At 53.5% G+C, this 18737-nt stretch overlaps 6 protein-coding genes and 1 pseudogene across 7 annotated transcripts; 4 read left to right on the top strand and 3 right to left on the bottom strand.

The window, feature by feature from the left end:
• Positions 1–308: 308 nt before the first annotated feature.
• On the bottom strand, positions 309–1648 carry GCG54_00009026 (4-O-dimethylallyl-L-tyrosine synthase; the record flags this gene model as incomplete). Its single annotated transcript, XM_045408979.1, has 2 exons — positions 309–453; positions 513–1648. 2 exons carry the CDS (start codon positions 1646–1648, stop codon positions 309–311), a joined length of 1281 nt encoding a protein of 426 aa, XP_045256224.1.
• A 1112-nt stretch (positions 1649–2760) lies between these two features.
• On the top strand, positions 2761–4458 carry GCG54_00009027 (Cytochrome P450 monooxygenase aclL; the record flags this gene model as incomplete). Its single annotated transcript, XM_045408980.1, has 5 exons — positions 2761–2790; positions 2850–3081; positions 3134–3673; positions 3726–4239; positions 4299–4458. The coding sequence occupies 5 exons, from the start codon at positions 2761–2763 to the stop codon at positions 4456–4458; spliced, it is 1476 nt and encodes a 491-aa protein (XP_045256225.1).
• A 154-nt stretch (positions 4459–4612) lies between these two features.
• GCG54_00009028 (uncharacterized protein) lies at positions 4613–5741 on the bottom strand (the record flags this gene model as incomplete). Its single annotated transcript, XM_045408981.1, has 2 exons — positions 4613–5569; positions 5628–5741. 2 exons carry the CDS (start codon positions 5739–5741, stop codon positions 4613–4615), a joined length of 1071 nt encoding a protein of 356 aa, XP_045256226.1.
• Positions 5742–7310: 1569 nt separating this feature from the next.
• GCG54_00009029 (UPF0382 membrane protein) lies at positions 7311–7824 on the top strand (the record flags this gene model as incomplete). Its single annotated transcript, XM_045408982.1, has 2 exons — positions 7311–7541; positions 7612–7824. 2 exons carry the CDS (start codon positions 7311–7313, stop codon positions 7822–7824), a joined length of 444 nt encoding a protein of 147 aa, XP_045256227.1.
• A 1511-nt stretch (positions 7825–9335) lies between these two features.
• Positions 9336–10842, top strand: GCG54_00009031 (uncharacterized protein; the record flags this gene model as incomplete). The annotated part of the gene is made up of 3 exons (XM_045408983.1): positions 9336–9694; positions 9746–10295; positions 10366–10842. Coding segments are annotated over 3 exons (1386 nt in total), but the record flags the coding sequence as incomplete, so codon positions are not given.
• Positions 10843–10885: 43 nt separating this feature from the next.
• On the bottom strand, positions 10886–11441 carry GCG54_00009032 (Peroxiredoxin Asp f3; the record flags this gene model as incomplete). The annotated part of the gene is made up of 2 exons (XM_045408984.1): positions 10886–11345; positions 11398–11441. The coding sequence occupies 2 exons, from the start codon at positions 11439–11441 to the stop codon at positions 10886–10888; spliced, it is 504 nt and encodes a 167-aa protein (XP_045256229.1).
• Positions 11442–14340: 2899 nt separating this feature from the next.
• GCG54_00009033 lies at positions 14341–18500 on the top strand (annotated as a pseudogene). Its single transcript has 6 exons — positions 14341–14471; positions 14537–14774; positions 14830–14886; positions 14950–15264; positions 15326–15805; positions 15860–18500. Coding segments are annotated over exons 1-6 (3862 nt in total).
• Positions 18501–18737: the final 237 nt, after the last annotated feature.

The raw sequence follows: 18737 nt of genomic DNA on the forward strand, positions 1-18737 counted from the left end.
AACCAAGGCCCTGTCGCAACCACTGGTCAGTGCATGCCAAGCTTCTTAGGCATGATGACATAGCTTCATAGCCGAAAGCCAAGTTCAACGTCGGCCAAGATTGAACTAAACACCAAATAAACATCATGGTTGCGAATTGAACATTGTTAAGTGGCATGTAATATTTCCTTCGAATGGATCTTATGCACAGGTTTGAGGTTTCATTTATCCAACATTCCAACACCACGGTGCACAACCCCAATAAGCTCATCTGGATATCTAATAAGAAAGAGAAAACAAGACTCCAAACAAGCATGCGAATCCTTCGTCTACGGCTTACGTGAGCAGATCTTATCCTTCTCACAATCGAAGGACTGGGGGCTGAGATAAGTAACCACTCTCAGCTGACCCTTGGCCAACGCGCAACCAACATAGTAGTGGCTGCCGCACCGGGAATCCAGCGTCTTGGTACCGCTGTGGAGACGTCAGCACGGGAATTAAAGATCTGGGTCGATGGCGTGATGATAACTTACAAGATATCGACCATGGCTGCTTCGTAGTTGTCCATCATCTGATCCGATCGGCGTGTGGAGAAGAACTTGCGGAGGCGGGACAGCACATCCACGTCGCTCTTGCAGAAATACTGCGGAGAGATGTACACCTTGGGCGAGATGGCCTTGCCGCAGCCGAGGGTGTAGTAGAAGCCGGGGCTGGCTCTGCCGGGGGCATCGTCGGGAAGCATATCCGAGGCGTCTCCGAGGAAAGTCTTCCAGAAGTCCTTGAGGTCCTCGATGGCCTCCCCTGACATGTCGAGGCGGCCGCCGAGGGTGATGCAGTCCATCATGTACTCAAAGGTAGTGTGACGGGCTCTCATGTACACCTTGATGCGAGCATCCTTGGGCGCCAGACAGTCAATAGCGAGAATGCCCGTCTCGAAGTTGTACTTCTCTGTGCCCTCCCGGAGGAAGTCGAAGAGGGGCTCAGCGTTGAGAGAGTTGAACTGATCTGGCGGCAGGCTGCGGATGGAGCGCTCGACAAGCTCAAGGTTGCTGATTCCGAGCTCCTCTGCCTTGAGTCCGGGGTAGATGTAAATCTTCATGACGGGACCAGTCTTCTCAATGTCGAGTGCGACAACAGTGCCGGCTTTGGGTGTTGTCTCCTCGACGAAGCAGTCAATTGTCTTGGATGTGCGGTTGTCATGCTGCAGGATCTGGTTCGTGAAGTGCTTGTACCACTCCAGATCCAGACCCGGCACCATGTTCTGCTGTTGGAGCTTGAAGATCCAGTTGTTCGTCGCATACCTGTTGAGAGGATCTAACTCCGTACCGGCATGTGCGCCGATGGGCTCGAAGCTATACCTCACGACAGCATGGTTATCTCTCCCCCATTCCCAGCTGAAGTCGATCGGCGTGGAGTCTGGCGTCCCAGGACTCCTCCATCTCCTGACATTGCCGTGACAATCTGGAGAAGGGCCAAGTTCAGGGGCGACGAAGAGAGAGTAGAAGTTGAGCTCGCGGTACTGCTCTGCTGCGCTGTAGCCGGCGTACTTGAGGAGCTTGGAAAACATTCGCCCTGTCCTATCCCACCAGAACTGGGAGTCGTCGTCCCTGAATCGGAGAACCGAGTTCAGGAAGTCCCAGGGCTCATTTGACATGATCATTTCACCCATTTTGGCGGGTGTTGAAAAAAAAGACTGTGGTATAATTTGAAGGGCGCTGAAGCTGCTGAACACGAAAGCAGAGTAGTGTTGAGAGCTGAGCCTTGATTCTGGAGAATCAAGCTCCTCAATTTATCACATGCGACCGCATTGCCTCCATTACTTCCTCGTCTTTGCATATCTCTTCCATTACACTCGGAGCTGCATCTTCGATGGCCTACAGCTCATTGGTTCGTCCCATGTGGAGGTTGAACAGCCAGGGTACACCGCCAGGCAATCGGCACACAACAGGGTAGATGTTTCGCGCAGGCCTGTCACGTTTCGCGATATCTACGTCCGACCAGGGCACCCTAGGGGTGTTCGTCCGAGAACGAGTTGATCGTCCAGGGCATACGACCAGTGAGCAGGCATTGCCTGGATAAGACCTCATCTGCCGGCCGGGACAGCTCCGACGACGACTCCGACGACGGTGACGAGTAATTCCGTATTGTCACATTCGTGCGACAGCGCAGCACCGCAGCCACAGGGTGCCCCCACAGATCGAAGCTTTGATATCTATTCATATCAGTGGGAGAAACGGGTCCCGGCAGTAATCGCTAAAGTATATTAAATTGCTTGGCCGGCGGCGAGTCAGCCGCCCTCCACGATTACCCCAGAAGCCAAGATGAGCATCGACGAACGTCCCATCGCTGCCCAGTCCGTCCAAGCGTAACGGCGTAGGTTCGTGAAGTTCGGGGCCATCCGCTCCCAAGCCCACGGTGCGGGGTGACAATGGCAGCGGATCCTTTGACCGAAAGTTTAAGCACCTGCTTCTTGACAGATAACAGCACGCTGACGTCGCGAATTTGATTTCTTGATAGGGATCTGTCTGTATGACTCGCCAAGCGGCTCCCACACCCGACAGCGGCGATATGCGTCATATTACGGGCGTGATTCCCTCCCCCTTTGGGAACGTGATGCCGTTTCCACATCCCGAGTACTCGTGGACAGCTGCGCATGTGAGTATTCTTGCCCTTGTCAGGTGATCCGTCGACTACGCCTTGCTCCGTTCGTTTCATATGCCCAAGGCCCTCCGCGCGGTATCGTACACAGGCGGGGTCTTGTAACCTCACTGACTAGCTACAATGGCGGTGCTTGGAATTATTGTGCTTCTGGTAGGTCTGAGGTACGAAAACTTGACTAACAGATTGATACTAATCTGGCTCGATCCCAGGCGATCTTGGGAGTTGTCGCCAAGTGCGTTTACAACGCATTTCTACACCCACTTCGCCACTATCCTGGTCCGAAGCTGGCTGGAGTTACCCGCGCTTACTATCTCTGGTACGATGTCCGTGGGGTAAGTCACTGGAAGGTCAAGGAATGGCACGAGAAGTACGGCGAAGTCGTCCGAATTGCGCCGGGCGAGCTCTCGTATACTTCCAGTCAGGCCTGGCAGGCTATCTATGGTTTGTTTTCACACCCATTAGTTGAGTCTTTACATTAGCTAACATGAATCAGGCTTTCCCAATCGGGAAGGTAATGGCAACTACGAGAAGGACGCCCAATGGTGGAACAAGAATGTCAATGGTGTTGAGAATATTCTCACTGCCGACGATGCCGGTCACAAGCGTATGCGTCGGCTCCAGAACCCAGCCTTCTCCGACAAGGCACTGAAGGCCCAAGAGTCCGTCATCACCGGCTATGTCAACCTTCTGGTTCATCAGCTTCACGGCCAAGTCTCAAGCCCCGACACATCGTTGGTGGATATGAACTCATGGTACAACTTCACCACCTTCGACATCATTGGTGATCTGGCTTTCGGCGAACCCTTCTATTGTCTCCGGGATGCACAATGGCATTGGTGGCTGCACGCCGTTTTCGACATCTTCCAGGCTGGCACCTACCTCCGCGCCGCTCGTCGTTTCCCTTCCCCGTTGTCTGAGATGCTGCTGCTTCTCATTCCCCGCCGCCTCATCAAGACGAGAGTTGCCCAGTTCAACTTTGGTGTTGAGCGCGTGAACAAGCGGTTGGAGAAGAAGACTGAACGCCCCGACTTTAGTAAGTGTCTCGCCCTCGGTCATCGTGAAGAAGCTGCTGACCGACGGTGTAGTGTACTACGTTCTCCAAGGGACTGACGAGAAGGGCATGACCATGGAAGAAATCTACGCCGCTGCCCAGGTCCTCATCGTCGCTGGAAGTGAGACCACAGCCACAGCACTCACCACCGCGACCTACTACCTCTGCGAGAACCCCGACACCTTGGCAAAGCTGACTGCTGAGATTCGCGACACATTCGAAAAGGAGGAGGACATCACCATCCAAAGCACGGCCAAGCTCAGCTATCTCAACGCCGTCATCGAGGAGGCTCTTCGGCTTGGTCCCCCGGGTCCTGGCACTTTCCCTCGAGTCGTTCCTGATGGTGGAAGAACCGTATGCGGCGAGTTTGTTGCTGGTGGCTACTCCGTCGGCGTGCATCACTTATCCGTCAACCGCTCCCCGGTCAACTTCCGCGAGCATGATGGTTTCCACCCCGAGCGCTGGCTTGGCGATGAGCGTTTCGAGTCAGACAAGAAGAGTGCCGCTCAGCCGTTTTCCTTTGGCCCGCGAAACTGCATTGGCAAGAAGTAAGTCATGACCTAGTTCCTAGATGTTGTTATCGGTGTGAGATCTGACATGTATGCAGCTTGGCATACGCTGAGATCCGCGTCATTCTCGCACGTGTCGTATGGAACTTTGACATGAAGTTGCACCCTGACAGTGCGGGATGGCTGGGAAGGCAAAAGATGTTTACCACGTGGCATAAGACTGAGATGAAGGTTCATCTGTCTGCTCGTGCGAGGTAAAGGTCTTTCGTCGGAGGCTTCTATCGGCTGTACTTAGCCAAGATGGAGCAGTCTTGCAACACCTGACTGCACAATGTAACTTTAAATGAGAATAAATGATTGACAGCATTACATGCATAGACGTGAGTGTAGAAGACTGGGACCGGTTCAAGTGTTATTGGAGAGAAGGATCAACCGGAGTACATGTGCTAGGCCCGTCCACCATTTTCTGCGGCCAAGCCAGCCACTCACTCCAATATGTGCCAAGATGAGCTGATATGGACTGCACAAGAGCCTTGCCAGCATTTGCATATGCCCAGTACTCCCTTGACAGATGCAGGAGAACTGCCCAGTAGGCGAGTACCACCAGCGCCTCCGGGCGTCGCTGGTCTAACAAGTTGACATACTCCGTTGGAACTCTGATGGACCATTCCTGCACAGTCGCCCGCCGTCTGCCTGGGGTGATTCCGGGCTTATTTTGCACGTCAAACATGAGCTGCAGTGCATCAATCGCTTCGCCACATGCCGAACGCGTTGACTCGCCGAGATCGCTTTTGTCGAAAAGCTCCACCAAACCCGCGCATTCGGTGCCCCTTTCTATCGCGTCTGGCTCGATGATGATACTATCCACAAACGGTGAATCTGGGCCTAGATGCGCCACAAGGTGACCTCGTAAGATGCTCCAGGATCCAGCGACGATGGTGCGAATGCCACGGTGGAGGTTCATGCAGTGCACTAGCTTATCCAACACTGTCGCGAAATTGCCTTGGTGAATGAAGGTGTCGAACAAGACATGTTGGCCGAGCCAAGTCGAGTACAGAAATATTGCCAAGAAGTTGTCGTTCGAAACCTCAGCTTTGGCGACATTGAACTGCGATAAGGCTCTTGTTTGAAGTCGTGTTGCTTCAGCTCGGTAAAATGCTTGGTCCTTTCCAGGAAGGGTGCTCATGTGAGCGGCTGATAAGGCCAGCAGTTCGTCCATGAGATATGGCGTGCCGAGTGCTTGCTTGATGGACATCCGTTGAAACTTTTCCCGCGTCGAGTCTCCAAACTCCATCTCGGCCCCTAGCTCGTGCTCAAAATGGAAGAGCAGCTCCATATGGAGAAGGTCGTAAGGCTCTGTTGGTGGGTACTGTGGCCGGTACAAGGGTTGCTCGATTGGGATAGGGCCAGCCGCTGCAGCCGATGACTCTGTTGATGCAGCTGGGCTCGGGCATTGGTACATGAATGCCGATGGCGAAGGTAGAGTCGTTTCGGTGTCGAGATATGAGCACCGCCGGAGCGCCGTCGAACAGTTGACGCATGACGGGCGGCTCTCGTCGCATTTCACGTGGCGCTGTTTGCACTCCTTGCAGCCGAACCGCGATTTCCGATGCGGCGTTCTCTGACGCATCTTCCTGGACAGTACTGAGTGACGAGGGTACGATGCAAAGAACTGAATCCGAAATGAAGATCGCAGAACGCGAGTTGTTGCAAACTTTCAGGCAACGGGAGCAGTGGTGGTCGCTCAAACTTGGAGGATCGACGACGTTGAATCAAAGTGCAGATTGAATGAAGGGTCCAGAATGTTATCCCCGGCAGGACAAACCCAGGCACTCCTTTAAAGTCTCCAGATGATCCACGTCGTCGGGAGCCAAGCCACCCCGGTGCCGCCGGTCCTAGCCTGCATTCCCCAGATCCATGCACTGTGCTCGCTTAGACCAAACAACTTTACAAATCCTCACGTAGAGAGTTCTCAATCAACTACGGGACTGATTTAATGTAAGAGATCATATTTAAGTCGATGGCAGCATATATGAAAATAATATGGAAAGATTAGCTATTTAGGGATATTGTGTTCTTGGTGCGATAGGCATTAGTGCGTCTTCCGTTTGGATGCAACTACACATTGGATCAGCGCATCAGGCTAAGACGGTAATGACTCTAATCATGGCCAATGGAATAACCCTATGCTAGCAATAGGCACATATCGTCATATTATAACCAGATCACCAAGGTGAACTCTAAGAGTATTGAACTTCTTTTGTGTTGAAGCACAGTTCGTAATTCATGAAGTTTTACTGGGTAAGATGACGCCAGGTCCATCGCAAGGCAGTGCCTGGTGGATCGAAGTCGTCGTATTTCAAGATCCCGCGTATTGAAAATTGAGCGATTCGCAGAGCATTCCAACCGTATTGCTAACCAGTCGGAATTGTTGGAATACGGGTGGGGTCTTTGGCGCTAGTCTCCTTTTAGGCGCCGATCTCACAGTGACTTGTGTGCTGTCTTAGCGATGTTCTTGTCTAGTTAGGTCAGGCGGCAAAATTCAAGTCGAAATTGAATTTACTGAATGTTCATCTCAGGGGAAAACAAACTTGGAGGGAAAAAAAACCACGAAAAACTACGTACAGGTTCGTCAAACAGGCAAAAGAATTTGATTTCGCCCGGACTTGAACCGGAGACCTTCAGTGTGTTAGACTGACGTGATAACCAACTACACCACGAAACCATCTTATTCGTTGCGGGTCCACCGGAAATTGGACATTGAGTTGCTCGAGGGGCCGCTCGTGTCTTTCTCAATCCTGGAGAAAATTCAAATTTTGATGTTCAAAATCATCCTATTCACCGCGCCTCAGACCAGAGATTGTCCAGCCTGTCCCGCTGAAGTCAAGCACTCTCGTTCATCTGATTGCTTCTTCGATGCGAACTCCACTGTGAGTTTGCGGGTGCGGCCGTCGACAGCTGGCTTTCCCGCCAAGATCACGATTACTCAGCCGGACCTGTCCAGTCGGCTCCTCGCGTGCTTTGTCGGCATTCGGAGCGTCGCGTTCAGCGAGCGAGCCACCAGGAGTCTTTGACCCTCACGACCCATCAGATCATCACATCAATCCCTCATGTCCAATACTGAAGCCGACGAGACCACCTCGCTTCTTCCGACTCAATCACCCAAGCCCGATACCGTCGAGGACGAAGAAGAAACCATGAGCGGCCAGCTGTACTGGAAGGTCGGAGCTGTCTTCGGCGCCACCGCCGTCGGCTTCGGAGCCTTCGGGGCCCACGGCCTCAAGAACCGCATTTCTGATCCCGCAAAGATCGCCAGCTGGACGACCGCAGCCCACTACCAGGTAAATACTGTTCCTCGAGACTATCATCTCAGTCTGAGGAATTCGTCCGATGAATACTGACGAAAATTAGCTCGCACACTCGATCGCTCTGCTCATCGCCCGCCAAAACCCCGTGGCTGCCGGTTTCTTCACCGCTGGCATGACGATGTTCAGCGGCAGCATCTACGCCCTCATCCTCAACCCCGACCTCAAGTTTCTCGGCCCTGTCACTCCCATTGGTGGTCTCGCTTTGATTGCTGGATGGCTAGCTCTCGCCTTTACCAAGGGACGTGTCCGCTTCTAAGTGCACGTTGCCTTGCGAGAGTTGTCTCCCTTGCTCTCAACATGTACTTCTACTTGTATCACATCACGTTATGCCACCACGCCCGCTGCAATAAAAATTCTCTGCTCCCCAATGGAAGTCTCACTATTGTAACAAAAACCTGTTACGTTACTTGATGGCCAGAATTATTTGGCGTCACCCTCTGTTGCGCTTTGTCATCATTTATCCTGTGGTCTCTCATCCTAAGGTAGTGAAGCTACACATCATCACTCCAGTCAGGGAATACCCATTCAAACAAGGTCTTCAGTTTACCCATCCGCAATCCAGCTGCTTGGTTGCTAGGAGGAGGATAGTTGAGTGATGCCGTGCCAACACTATCAGACGCCTTCGTTGTGCAGTCGCTCGAGGCACTGCGGTCGCACTACTCGGAGTACTCTCAAATGAGTCTGTCCTCGACTCGACAGTGTCTTGTTGAAAACTCAAGACATATCGTCGCGCGATTCCGGCGAACTCGGATATGATGCCGCCTGGCAATGCTCCTTTCGATGTGGAGTCAATCACGCCAAAGTATGGAGAAGCTGCGTCCAAAAGCGCAAGATTCTCTTTGGTTACCGCATGTTGCAGGTTCTGAATGACGAGGTCGGAAAGGATGAAGAATGCCGACAACGGTATTGTTCCAGATATGCAAGAACAACGTCGCCGACGGGTTAGCACAATAGTTGGATCCGGATGAGATTGATCTACGCCTGTAACCAAGTTACAAGATGGGAGCATAGGGCTCAAAGTCAATGAAGACAACGAACTTCACCTGCACACCATTCATGAGGTTTACCTTGCACCCCTCACGATGTGTCACTTCCTCTCGACTGGTACGGATGGACAGTCTTTCCAAGAAAGTACAACGCTTTAGTATTCTTGGTTGGTTTACAGAAGCACCGCTTTCAAGTTGGGTATGAGGTCAAAGTCATGCCGCTCAACTACTTTTTCTAGTCTGGACGCTGAAGGGACGGACACCCGCCAACCCTCCAAAAGACGTCGAACGTGGGCGGCGGCCATCGCGATCTTCGGTTTCAACGGGGTACTGATCGAGAAAAGCGATGACATTGATGAGATTCTGGCAAGGCGGATAGCAGATTTAAACCAGTAGTAGCCCTCAAAAACGGACCCTAAGGTCAAAGGCATCACGGAGTCAATGTCGTCGTCTGCCAGGACCCTGAACGGAAGCAATCATTCATGTTCATCCTCTTCCCTTCGCTCTTGCCTCTCTCGTCGTTTCGAGAGGCACAATACTCCGATGATAACAACCTAGTATTCTCAACGACTTAAGCTTGGACCAAGCGAAGCTGAGCTTTCGCAACAACCTGAAGTCTGGACTCTAAGGAAGGAGCCCCCCTTCCCGTCCCCCGTCCTCCCATCCTTCCAGTGAGAAATTCTCAACTTACCCTCAATTCATACCTTCCACGACACCACAACAAAACGTCAGCCTCCATTCATCAACGCCATCACTTCCACTACCCCCTTTCTCTTCCAAGATGCCTTGTGTCCAGGATCTGGTCTTCGAGTGTGATCTGGCTTACGAGCCGGTCTGGAACGTCAACACGCCTGTTTCGCACATCCATCTCCACGCGGAAGGTACTAAACGCACTCTACCCAAGGCGTATGCGACCAAGCCACACTTTCCCTACTGCCAGCTCCTGCCTGAGCTTCAAGTTCAAGTCAACAGCTATCTCACCAAGAAGGATCTTGTAATGCTGTCTAGCACTTCATCATCAATGAGAGCCGACTTGATGGTCAAGGTTTTTGGTACCATTTGCATCGCTGGGACCGTTTCAGAGGTGTTAAGAGAGATTCAAGATTTCAACGATAGGCCTCACATTGTGAAGGACGCGAGGTTAGTACTGGATTTTCTTCCATCAAACATAGGCTGACGTCTGTTGAAAAGATCCCTCAAGATCGCACTTCACTCTGAAGATTTCGCATCCATGGATCTCCCGATTTGTGCACCGAGGCAACAGACATATCTCAAATACCGCGGTCTCGGAACGCATCTTGGCTACGCTCTGACGTCTATGGCACCGTTTATCGAGGAACTCATCTTGTCGATCAGTGGTGCTGACCACATGAATAGGATCGAACGTCTTGTGCGAAGTCTCGTTTATGCAACCCCTTCTTTGTGTTTCGAGAAAATGAAGACATTGCGGCTCAGGCTTGGCGATCGCAAGGCGGGGTCTCTGCTGGGTGAATACTTGATTTCCCGGTGCCCTTCCACGAAAACACTTTTCTGGTGGGACCCTGCGAACTACGACAACAAACTCATTCGAATTAACGGTCCCTTTCGAAGCGATACTTTGACATCTTTCACTTTGGGAAATACGAAGATGACCTATAAGAGCACCTTCATACGCACCATTCTTCTGGCGTTCCCGCAATTGGAGCGATTTGCCATGTTTGGTAGCATTCACGACGACACAGTGGATGAGTTGGCCCATTACGTTGACAATATAAGGCTTGCCCCCTTAACATCTGAAGTAGTGACTCAGTGAGCTAACTTGCCTTCCGTAGGGGGTCCTTGAGTTCGGAAGATGCCTCAAGATGTTATCTATACCGATGGGAGGTTTTGAACACGCCCAGGAGTGGGCACGTATTGCCGGCTTCTTTCTACGCTCACTACCAACATTGGAGCAGATTCAGTTGACTCCGTGGAGGGTCTTTTGTATCGATCATCTACTCGTTGCCCGAAATGTCAAGGTGCAGATAGGCTCTTCCGACGTCGATTCCAACATCACCTACTGTCGGGTGCCGGTGGAGGAGTCACTGCAGAGACGGCCGTTCAACTCCTTCAAGCTCCCCACTGAAGGCTCTCTCGCGGAGGACGATGCCAACTGGAACCCGATTTCGGACATCACGATTGAAACAGGTCTTTTCCACAACGACGTAGACAACAGAGACAATCGAAGACGATTGGAGGCAACGGTGATGGCGAGGCCATTGGAGAAGGGGTCAAAGCAGTTGTTCCAGATCGGGGAAACAGGACTTGGGGTGCGCCCATTGGGATTGTGTTCCAGACCTGTACTGAGCTCATCTACAACTTCGCGAGCACTGCGTCAACACCGCTAACACTGACTTCCTTCGGGACCTCCTCCTTCTCCGCATACACAATCTTTCCGTTGTCAATCACGAGCGCATACCGCGCACACCGTTCGCCCATCGTCCATCCGATCTGCTTGCTGAACGCCAGCTCGCCGTCGCTGAGGAACAGGATCTCCTCAGGGCTGTTCTTGACGTTGTTGGCCTTGCTCCAGGCGCTCATCACGAAGGCATCGTTGTACGCGATGCATGCAACGATGTCGACACCCTTGGCGACGAGGTCCTTGCGCTTCTCAATGTAGCCGGGGAGGTGGCGGGCGGAGCAGCCCGGGGTGAAGGCACCAGGGACGGCGAAGAGGACGACCTTCTTGTTGGCCCATTCGGCGGAGGCGTCGTAGGATATCGGGAGGCCACAGGCTGTGAGGGATTCGGTTTGGGGGTCGTAAGGGACGTAGCTTGGGGCTTGGTTAGTTCTCTGTCGTCAATGGGTCGAAGGGAGGGGCTTACGTGAATTTGGTGCCGGAGGGCAGAGAGTCGCCGACTTTGACCATGGTGACAGATTAGAGATCAGAGAGAATCAGAAACTGTATCTGGGTAGTATCAAGGGATTTGGAGAGGAATTGATGCTTCTGGCGACGTGGACGGCTTGTCGATGGCAGTACATCAATGTGACGAATGGTGTTGGTTGAGAGAGGGGAAGATTTGAAATCGATAATGTGCTACAATTGGCGTCATTGGTTTGACCTCGGCTTCAGTTTCCCCGCCTCCTGCAAAGCTCCGACCAGAAAGATGGATTGGGGAAAAGCAAAGTTGCAGCTGGGACCCACATTCCAGGAGCCGGACATGGAGTTTTGGTTGAGCTTCTTGCGTCATGGGCAGGGAGCTAGCTGTAACCTTATTCTGTGGGATACTTTGAGATGCTGGGGTTCGATTAGAGATGATAGCACAGAGGTTCACAGAACATTTGCTTGTATTTGATTTCATTGTGCTACGTGCAACTGCAATGTAACGCCATGAAGCAATTTTCGAATTTGGATAGCAAAATCTCCAATCTTGTTGTGCTTCTTAAACTGCTTTGAAGGCATTGTGAGACAACCAAAGCCCGCTGAAAACGAGACTCAACGTCGATTAACGCCAAGGATGTCATAAAAGGCTGCCTTTTTAGCCGGCACGACGATCCACAAAGTGATGCCAAAGAAGGCACAACGGGATATGGATGGCCCTCGATGGGTATGCGCGAGGCCTAGCCAACCAAGCGCCTCCGAGAGGGTTCCAGAGTCAGTCGCAGAGAGGATTACGAACCTCCGCCGGGCGTGGTAGCCGTAATTAAACACCCACACTAGAGGGATCTTCCTCCCTTGCCCACATCCCATGACCAGTTAGCAAATCCCCGCTTCGTGAAGCAATTCCTAAAAGCCGAAATCAGTCACCTCGATGGACACAAGAGGTCTAGATCGTGGGAAGAAGTCGCCCGGAGAACAGCACAAGGGCACCAGGTTCTGGGCTGCCACTGGGTCTACACTTCTAAGTTAGACAAGGCAGACTCACGAAGTTCAAGACACGCCTCGTTATCCGGGGAGACCAGCAACCCAAGGACACACGAGAGACGTACGCAGCTAGGCTCGCAGGTATGTTATTCCGAATCCTGACAGCTATCGCTACCCGGTTCGATCTGGAGTTACTACAATATGATGCTGTGAACGTGTTCGTACACGCAGAGCTTGATGAGACTGTCTTCATGGGTCTTCCACCAGGCTATCGCGTGCCCGGACGAGTCCTGCGCCTAAGAAAGGCGCTTTATAGGTTGAGAAGGTCTCCGCTCTTGGCAAGGCCATTTGGAGAAGGGTCTTGTCGATCTAGGATTTACGCACGTAGCTGGAGAGAACATGGTGGTGAACTGGTGGTCTGGACGCCTACTGAAGGGGCTGGTTACCCCTTTGACTATTAGGACCCCTAGGTACTAAGAGGGCTCTAGTAGACTCTCTCTCCCTGTTTTCTGGAAAACGTTAGGGATTGCGGACCATAGGGAATAGAAGTCCTTGAGGCACACCAGGCGGCCTCATGCCGCCAAGTCTGCTTCATATGGACGCCAGGGCACTGCGGTATACCTGGTAACGAGTTAGCCGATGTTCTGGCTAAACAGGGGGCCGCCATGGCCCTCCAAGACCCCCCGCCACAGGCCGCAGTGGCGGGGTAAACACGTATCGCCCGCACCCGTTCCCCGGCGCTTTTCCGCGAGTGGTGGCGAGTGGTGGCTGGCTGCGGCCCGTCCCCGCCGGTACGCCGGCGCCGGGCTTGCGGCTGAGCTCCAGCGACCGTCGGAGCTCAACCTGGGCCGGGGCCTTCTGTACCACCTCCTTGCGGCCCGTTCTGACCATGGGGACTTCGAGGCCTATCATAAAAGGTTCCGGTACGCTGGGACTCATCGATGCTCGTGGGGTGGGGGCAAGTCTACCGCCCACCCAGCCTTCTGCCGCATAACGCGGCTCTCACGGGCCCGTTGGCCAACGCCGGAGGTCGACAGGAACCTCGGTCCGGCGCCGACAGCGCCGGCACAGGTGTATTGGGACGCGCTGCTGCAGGACCCAGCCGCGATTCAACAGTTCGAGAAGGTCACAGGTTACTTCTCCAGGGCTGGCCTTAGGAACAGTGGAGGTTTCGCTGGCACAGGGCGGACTGGGGCATAAACTAGTGCACTTCTCCATTTATTTCTTCTCTTTCTAGAGAGCTTAGCCTGGTTACCCCTGACCGCTCAGAAGCTGTAACTACACTATACAAGCCGGGTACCCCCTGGAGGGGCCGGGTTACTATAGGAAAGGGAAAACTGGCTCCTATGGAGCCGGCACAACTTTGCGGTGGGACCTGGCACCGGCCGCGTGCCGGCGCCGGGCCCGGCAGAACTGGATACCGCCGCCATACCATACCGCCGCCGGAGACCACTGTAATATAGACTCTGTCATGCATCGCAACCAGGCTTTAGGCCGGGAGGCGCGCTATATGCCCTACGGGAGGCCTGTAAGTTGTAGCGTAAGCTCCTTTCATAGCGGTAATAAAGAAACAAACATACAAACCTTTGGGGGATCTGCAAATGCCTCACCCGTCGCGTGTGGGGGGGGGGGGGAGGGGTGGGGGGGGGGGGGCCGGANGGGGGGGGGGGGGGAAGAGTTGAGGAGGTGGTGTCCGATTGAAGACTCTCCAACCTAGCACGCAATGAAGAATAGTATGCAGCCAAGTCTGGAATCTGGCCAGGATTGGTTGCGTCAGCCTCGTCGAGCGGTCTCAAATCAGGCTGCGCAGGCAGCGAGACCACGTGAAATCCTGCGCCCCCTCATATGTTGGGCCGTTCCACTTCCCCGCGTTTCGATGCGATAATCTCATCTTCTCTCAAACATGTTCGTGGTGCTGTTCGTTCTTGAAGTTTGGTTCTGATACTGTCCCCTCGATCCGACCATGAAGCTGAAGTGGCCTCGGCGTTCATCCCGAGATTCTCCACTTCCGGAGGCACCGGGCTTCACTGTCCGTCCGGCGGCACCGTGGGGAATCGACCCGCTCCACGACCGAGGCGCCAGCGTGGTGGCCGAGTAAGTCACACTGGTTTTTAACGCCGAGAATGAAATGCGGCTTGCTAAAAGGTTGCCTTATGCAGTATTGTCTTCGTCCATGGACTCAATGGTCACCGTGAAGAGACCTGGACGGCCCCCGGCGAGACCGAACCCTGGCCGAAGACCCTTCTCCCGAAAGAGATAACCGACGCTCGTGTTCTTACATTTGGATACGACGCTTTCGTTGCAGACTGGAAGGGTGTCGTGGGACAGAGTCGCATCGCTAACCATGCCTCGAACCTCTTGAATGCGCTTGCAAACTTCCGCGATAAGGACGATACGGTTGGTTTTGCTCTGGATACTCGGACAGTGCAAAGAAGCTACTGACACGTGCAAGAACAACCGTCCGGTGATATTCGTGTGCCATAGTATGGGTGGCCTCGTTTGCGAAGATGTGTGTATGCCTGTAACTTACGTGTGAAGCTGCGAGCGAACTATTGACATATTACTCATACAGGCCCTCGTTTCTTCTCTTCAGCGGCCCCAGAGGCACTTACAAGCTATCCTGGCTTCGACCAAGGGTATCATCTTTCTTGGAACGCCCCATCATGGCTCAGGTCTTGCCATATGGGCAGAAAGGCTCTCTAAATCCATTGGGCTGATCAAGCAGACAAATGCCGATATCGTCCAAGTCCTCCGCCGGGACTCGGAAGTCCTTGCGCGTATCCAGGACAGCTTCCATACGATGATCCAGTCCCGGACGAAGCAAGGGCTTAGTGCTATCGAGATCACCTGCTTCTACGAGGAACTTCCCATCCGTGGTGTGGGGTTGGTATGCGTCCCTGCTTATGAGTTATTCTGCTTGTCCACGATGTCACTAACACGGAGCCCAGGTTGTGCCTCCAGACTCTGCGATACTTCCAGGCTATATCCCAATCGGGATCCATAGCGACCACTCGGGAATGACAAAGTTCGCCAGCGTCAAGGATCCAGGCTTCACGGCTGTTTGCGACGAGCTTCGGCGCTGGGTCAGAGAGTTGAGAAACGCTCATGCGCCGTCGAGATTGCCTTCCATGAGCCAAGAGATGGCTGGAGAAAGCGCGCCAAAAAGGCAGGGCGAGTCTGAGTTACCAGCGGGATACTGTACGTAGTAATAGCTTCATTGCAACTCCTCGATCTTCTGGGGACCGGATTTTGGCTGAATTTTCAAACCCAGTTGTTGTGCCGTACTCTAAGAACCCCGACTTTGTTGGTCGTAACGACATCCTCGATGATTTGAAACGTGGACTTGACCACAGATCGCTGTCGACCCAGGGCAAAGGCAAAGCTAACGCCCGGCCTCGGCTGTGTCTCTACGGCCTCGGGGGCGTGGGGTATGTTCTGCAGCGATGCCGAGCGGTGATGGCTTTTTGCTAACCGTACCTCAGCAAATCGCAGATAGCTTTGGCCTACGCTTACTGGCTCAAGGACATTCGCCCAGACATATCAGTCTTCTGGGTGTATTCCAGCAACGCCGACCGGTTCCGGCAAGCCTACGTTGATATCGCTAGAGAATGCAAGATCCCCGGTCACGACAGCCCATCTGTCGACATTCTGTCCCTTGTCAAAGCGTGGCTCCAGAGTAAAAGTCACGATCCCTGGTTGCTCATCATTGACAATGCGGACGATCCCGATGTCTTCTTTCCTCGAGCTTTTAACGGAGATCGATCAAGTCCGCCACGAGCAGGGCACGGTCAAGACGGCAAGAACGCCGCGCTGGCACAATTCATCCCACAGTGTACATGCGGCAACGGCGCGGTCCTCTTTACGACCAGGAACAAACAAGCCGGGCTGAAGCTTTCGTCGTCGCCCGCGTCACTGATCGAGGTGGACCAGATGAACGACCGCGAGTCTGTTGAGATGATTCGCGCACTGGTGGGAAATAATCAGATATCAGACGAGATTGCCTCGGGTCTTTCGGAGCGACTTGAGAAACTTCCGCTGGCGATCGCTCAAGCCTCTGCCTTTATACAGGAAAACAGTATGTCCGCAGGCGACTACCTCGAGAGGCTGGACCGGGGCGATGATGATATCGTTCGTCTCCTGAGCGAGGACTTCAGGACGGTGGGGCGGGATGACGATGTCCCGCGGGCTGTCATGCTGACCTTTGCCATATCCTTTGAACAGATCGAAAGAGAGCAGCCTCTTGCCACGGAAATACTTTCCCTCATCGCCTTTTTCGACCGCCAAGCTATCCCTCAGTCCTTGTTGAACGACGCACTTGCCGAACCGTGGTTTGAAGATTTCGAATACTACCTGAGCAATCGAGCTTACTTTGACACCATGAAGCGCTTGAAAGACGTAGGCGATGACGAGCACTGGTACAATGAGGCAGAAGGTTCTCTTAGGGCCAGCAACCGCAACGGAAAAGATCGCGAGAGCGAGGACGTCGCTGAGGATCTCAACAATGTCCGATCTGCAGGACCAGTCGACCCGGGAGACAGCGAAACCGACTATTACTTAGCTACCGAGAGAGACCGGGAAACATTAAGCAACTCTGGCACGAGCTACTACAATCCGACATGCTTGTTTTCATCCACTCAGAACAAGGAGAGCAGCCAGGCACGCAACGTAACGACGACTCCGTATTTGAGGAAGATCACGCCGCCTGCGGACTATTCACCGAGAAGATCTATCGACCAAATCGAATTTCAAAAGGCCATTGGAAAGCTCAGGGCATTCTCCATAGTTTCGCAGGGAGAGAACAAAGACATTGGCGTCCATCGACTTGTTCACTTGGCGACGAGGCACTGGCTTCGAAGGCGTGACTCGGACGGGATCTTTGCCGAACGAGCGCTCAGGGCCATTGCCCAAGTGTTCCCCTTTCCCAGATACGCCCAACTGCGGGCGTGCCAATCCCTACTCCCGCACGCAAAGGAGATCCTAAAGAACAAACCTTCCGACACATACAATGTTGCCCTGCTACGGGCGATACTGTCGGAAAACTTGGCACACTTCTTCTTCGACTGCGGCCGCGTCGAGCTGCGATCAATGGCCCGAGACGAGGGGTTGCAGGCGACACTAGGGGAGGGGCACCCCTTGCTCACGGCGCGGAAGGTGTTGCAGGCCGGAATATTGACCACGGCCGGCCAGGCGCAAGAGACGACGAAGATGATCTCGAGGGCACTCTTTCTCCAGAGGCAAGTCGACCCAGACAACTTGGGTTATATTCTCTTTCTCAAGGACCAGCTGGCCGTGGCCTTGACCGCCGAGAGGCGTTTCAAAGAGGCCATCAACTTGCTCACGTCAGCCCTGCGCCAATGCGAGGGGCGACATGACCTACGTGGAATCAGGATACAACTGAGCATACGCCTGGGATGGACCTTCAAGGAGACCAATGAGCTGCGACGAGCGGAAGAGATACTGGCCAAGACGGCAGAAGAGCACAAGGCTAACCCAGAGCCACAAGAGCACGAGGCCGAGGCGGCGCATGAGTACAAGGCGGAACACCCGCAGATGCTCGCGTGCTCCGTCCGGCTGGCGCAGGTGCTAATCATGCAGAACAGGCTGGTAGAGGCCGAGCAGCTCTGTCGCCGATGCCTCCTCCAGGACCAGGACGTCCAATTGAACATCTCGACCCGCGGCCCGCTAGCGGACGCCAAGCACCAGCTGTCGTTGTGCCTGCTGCGGCAGAGCCGGCTGAAAGACGCGGAAGAATCCATCCGTCAGCTGCTGCAGATCTCCACGGACGGGGACAACATGTTTGTCACCTACAAAGAGACGCTATGCATAGTCCTGGAGAAACAGGGCCGGTGGAAGGAGGCGGAGAGGACGCGGGGGGAAGTGCTGCGGCTTCTGGCGGGGCGTTTCGAGCAGAATCATCCCGAGGTTCTCAGAAACAGGTATTGGCTTTCTTTAGCCCAGCTTCAAGTTGGGAAGATTGGAGAGGCAAGAACGTTGATAGAAGAAACGTTGAAAAGACACCAAAGAGTGTTCGGGGAAGATGACGCCAGGACCCGAAGATGCCTGAAAGCTGTGGAAGAAATGCGAGGGGCTTCAGGTTCCGATAAAAGGGCAACCGGAGGGTGAGTTCGGCTTGTATGGAAAGAAGAGGGTTGTGCCGGGTTTGCTGACCGATATCTATAGAACACGTGGATCCGTGTGACGATTCCTCTGGGTGCTGAATTTCCCTTTTTCTGAATCCTAATGAGATTACGATCGCCCCCCTTCCACCCTTGTGACATAAAACGGAACTAGGCCCCAGAAGTTTATTGAACAACTGCTCGTAATATACATAATGAGTTTACCTAGATAATGATGAGAACG

This window comes from Colletotrichum gloeosporioides, assembly GCF_011800055.1.
Source record: "Colletotrichum gloeosporioides strain Lc1 chromosome Unknown consensus_117, whole genome shotgun sequence".
NCBI classification, from domain to species: domain Eukaryota; kingdom Fungi; phylum Ascomycota; class Sordariomycetes; order Glomerellales; family Glomerellaceae; genus Colletotrichum; species Colletotrichum gloeosporioides.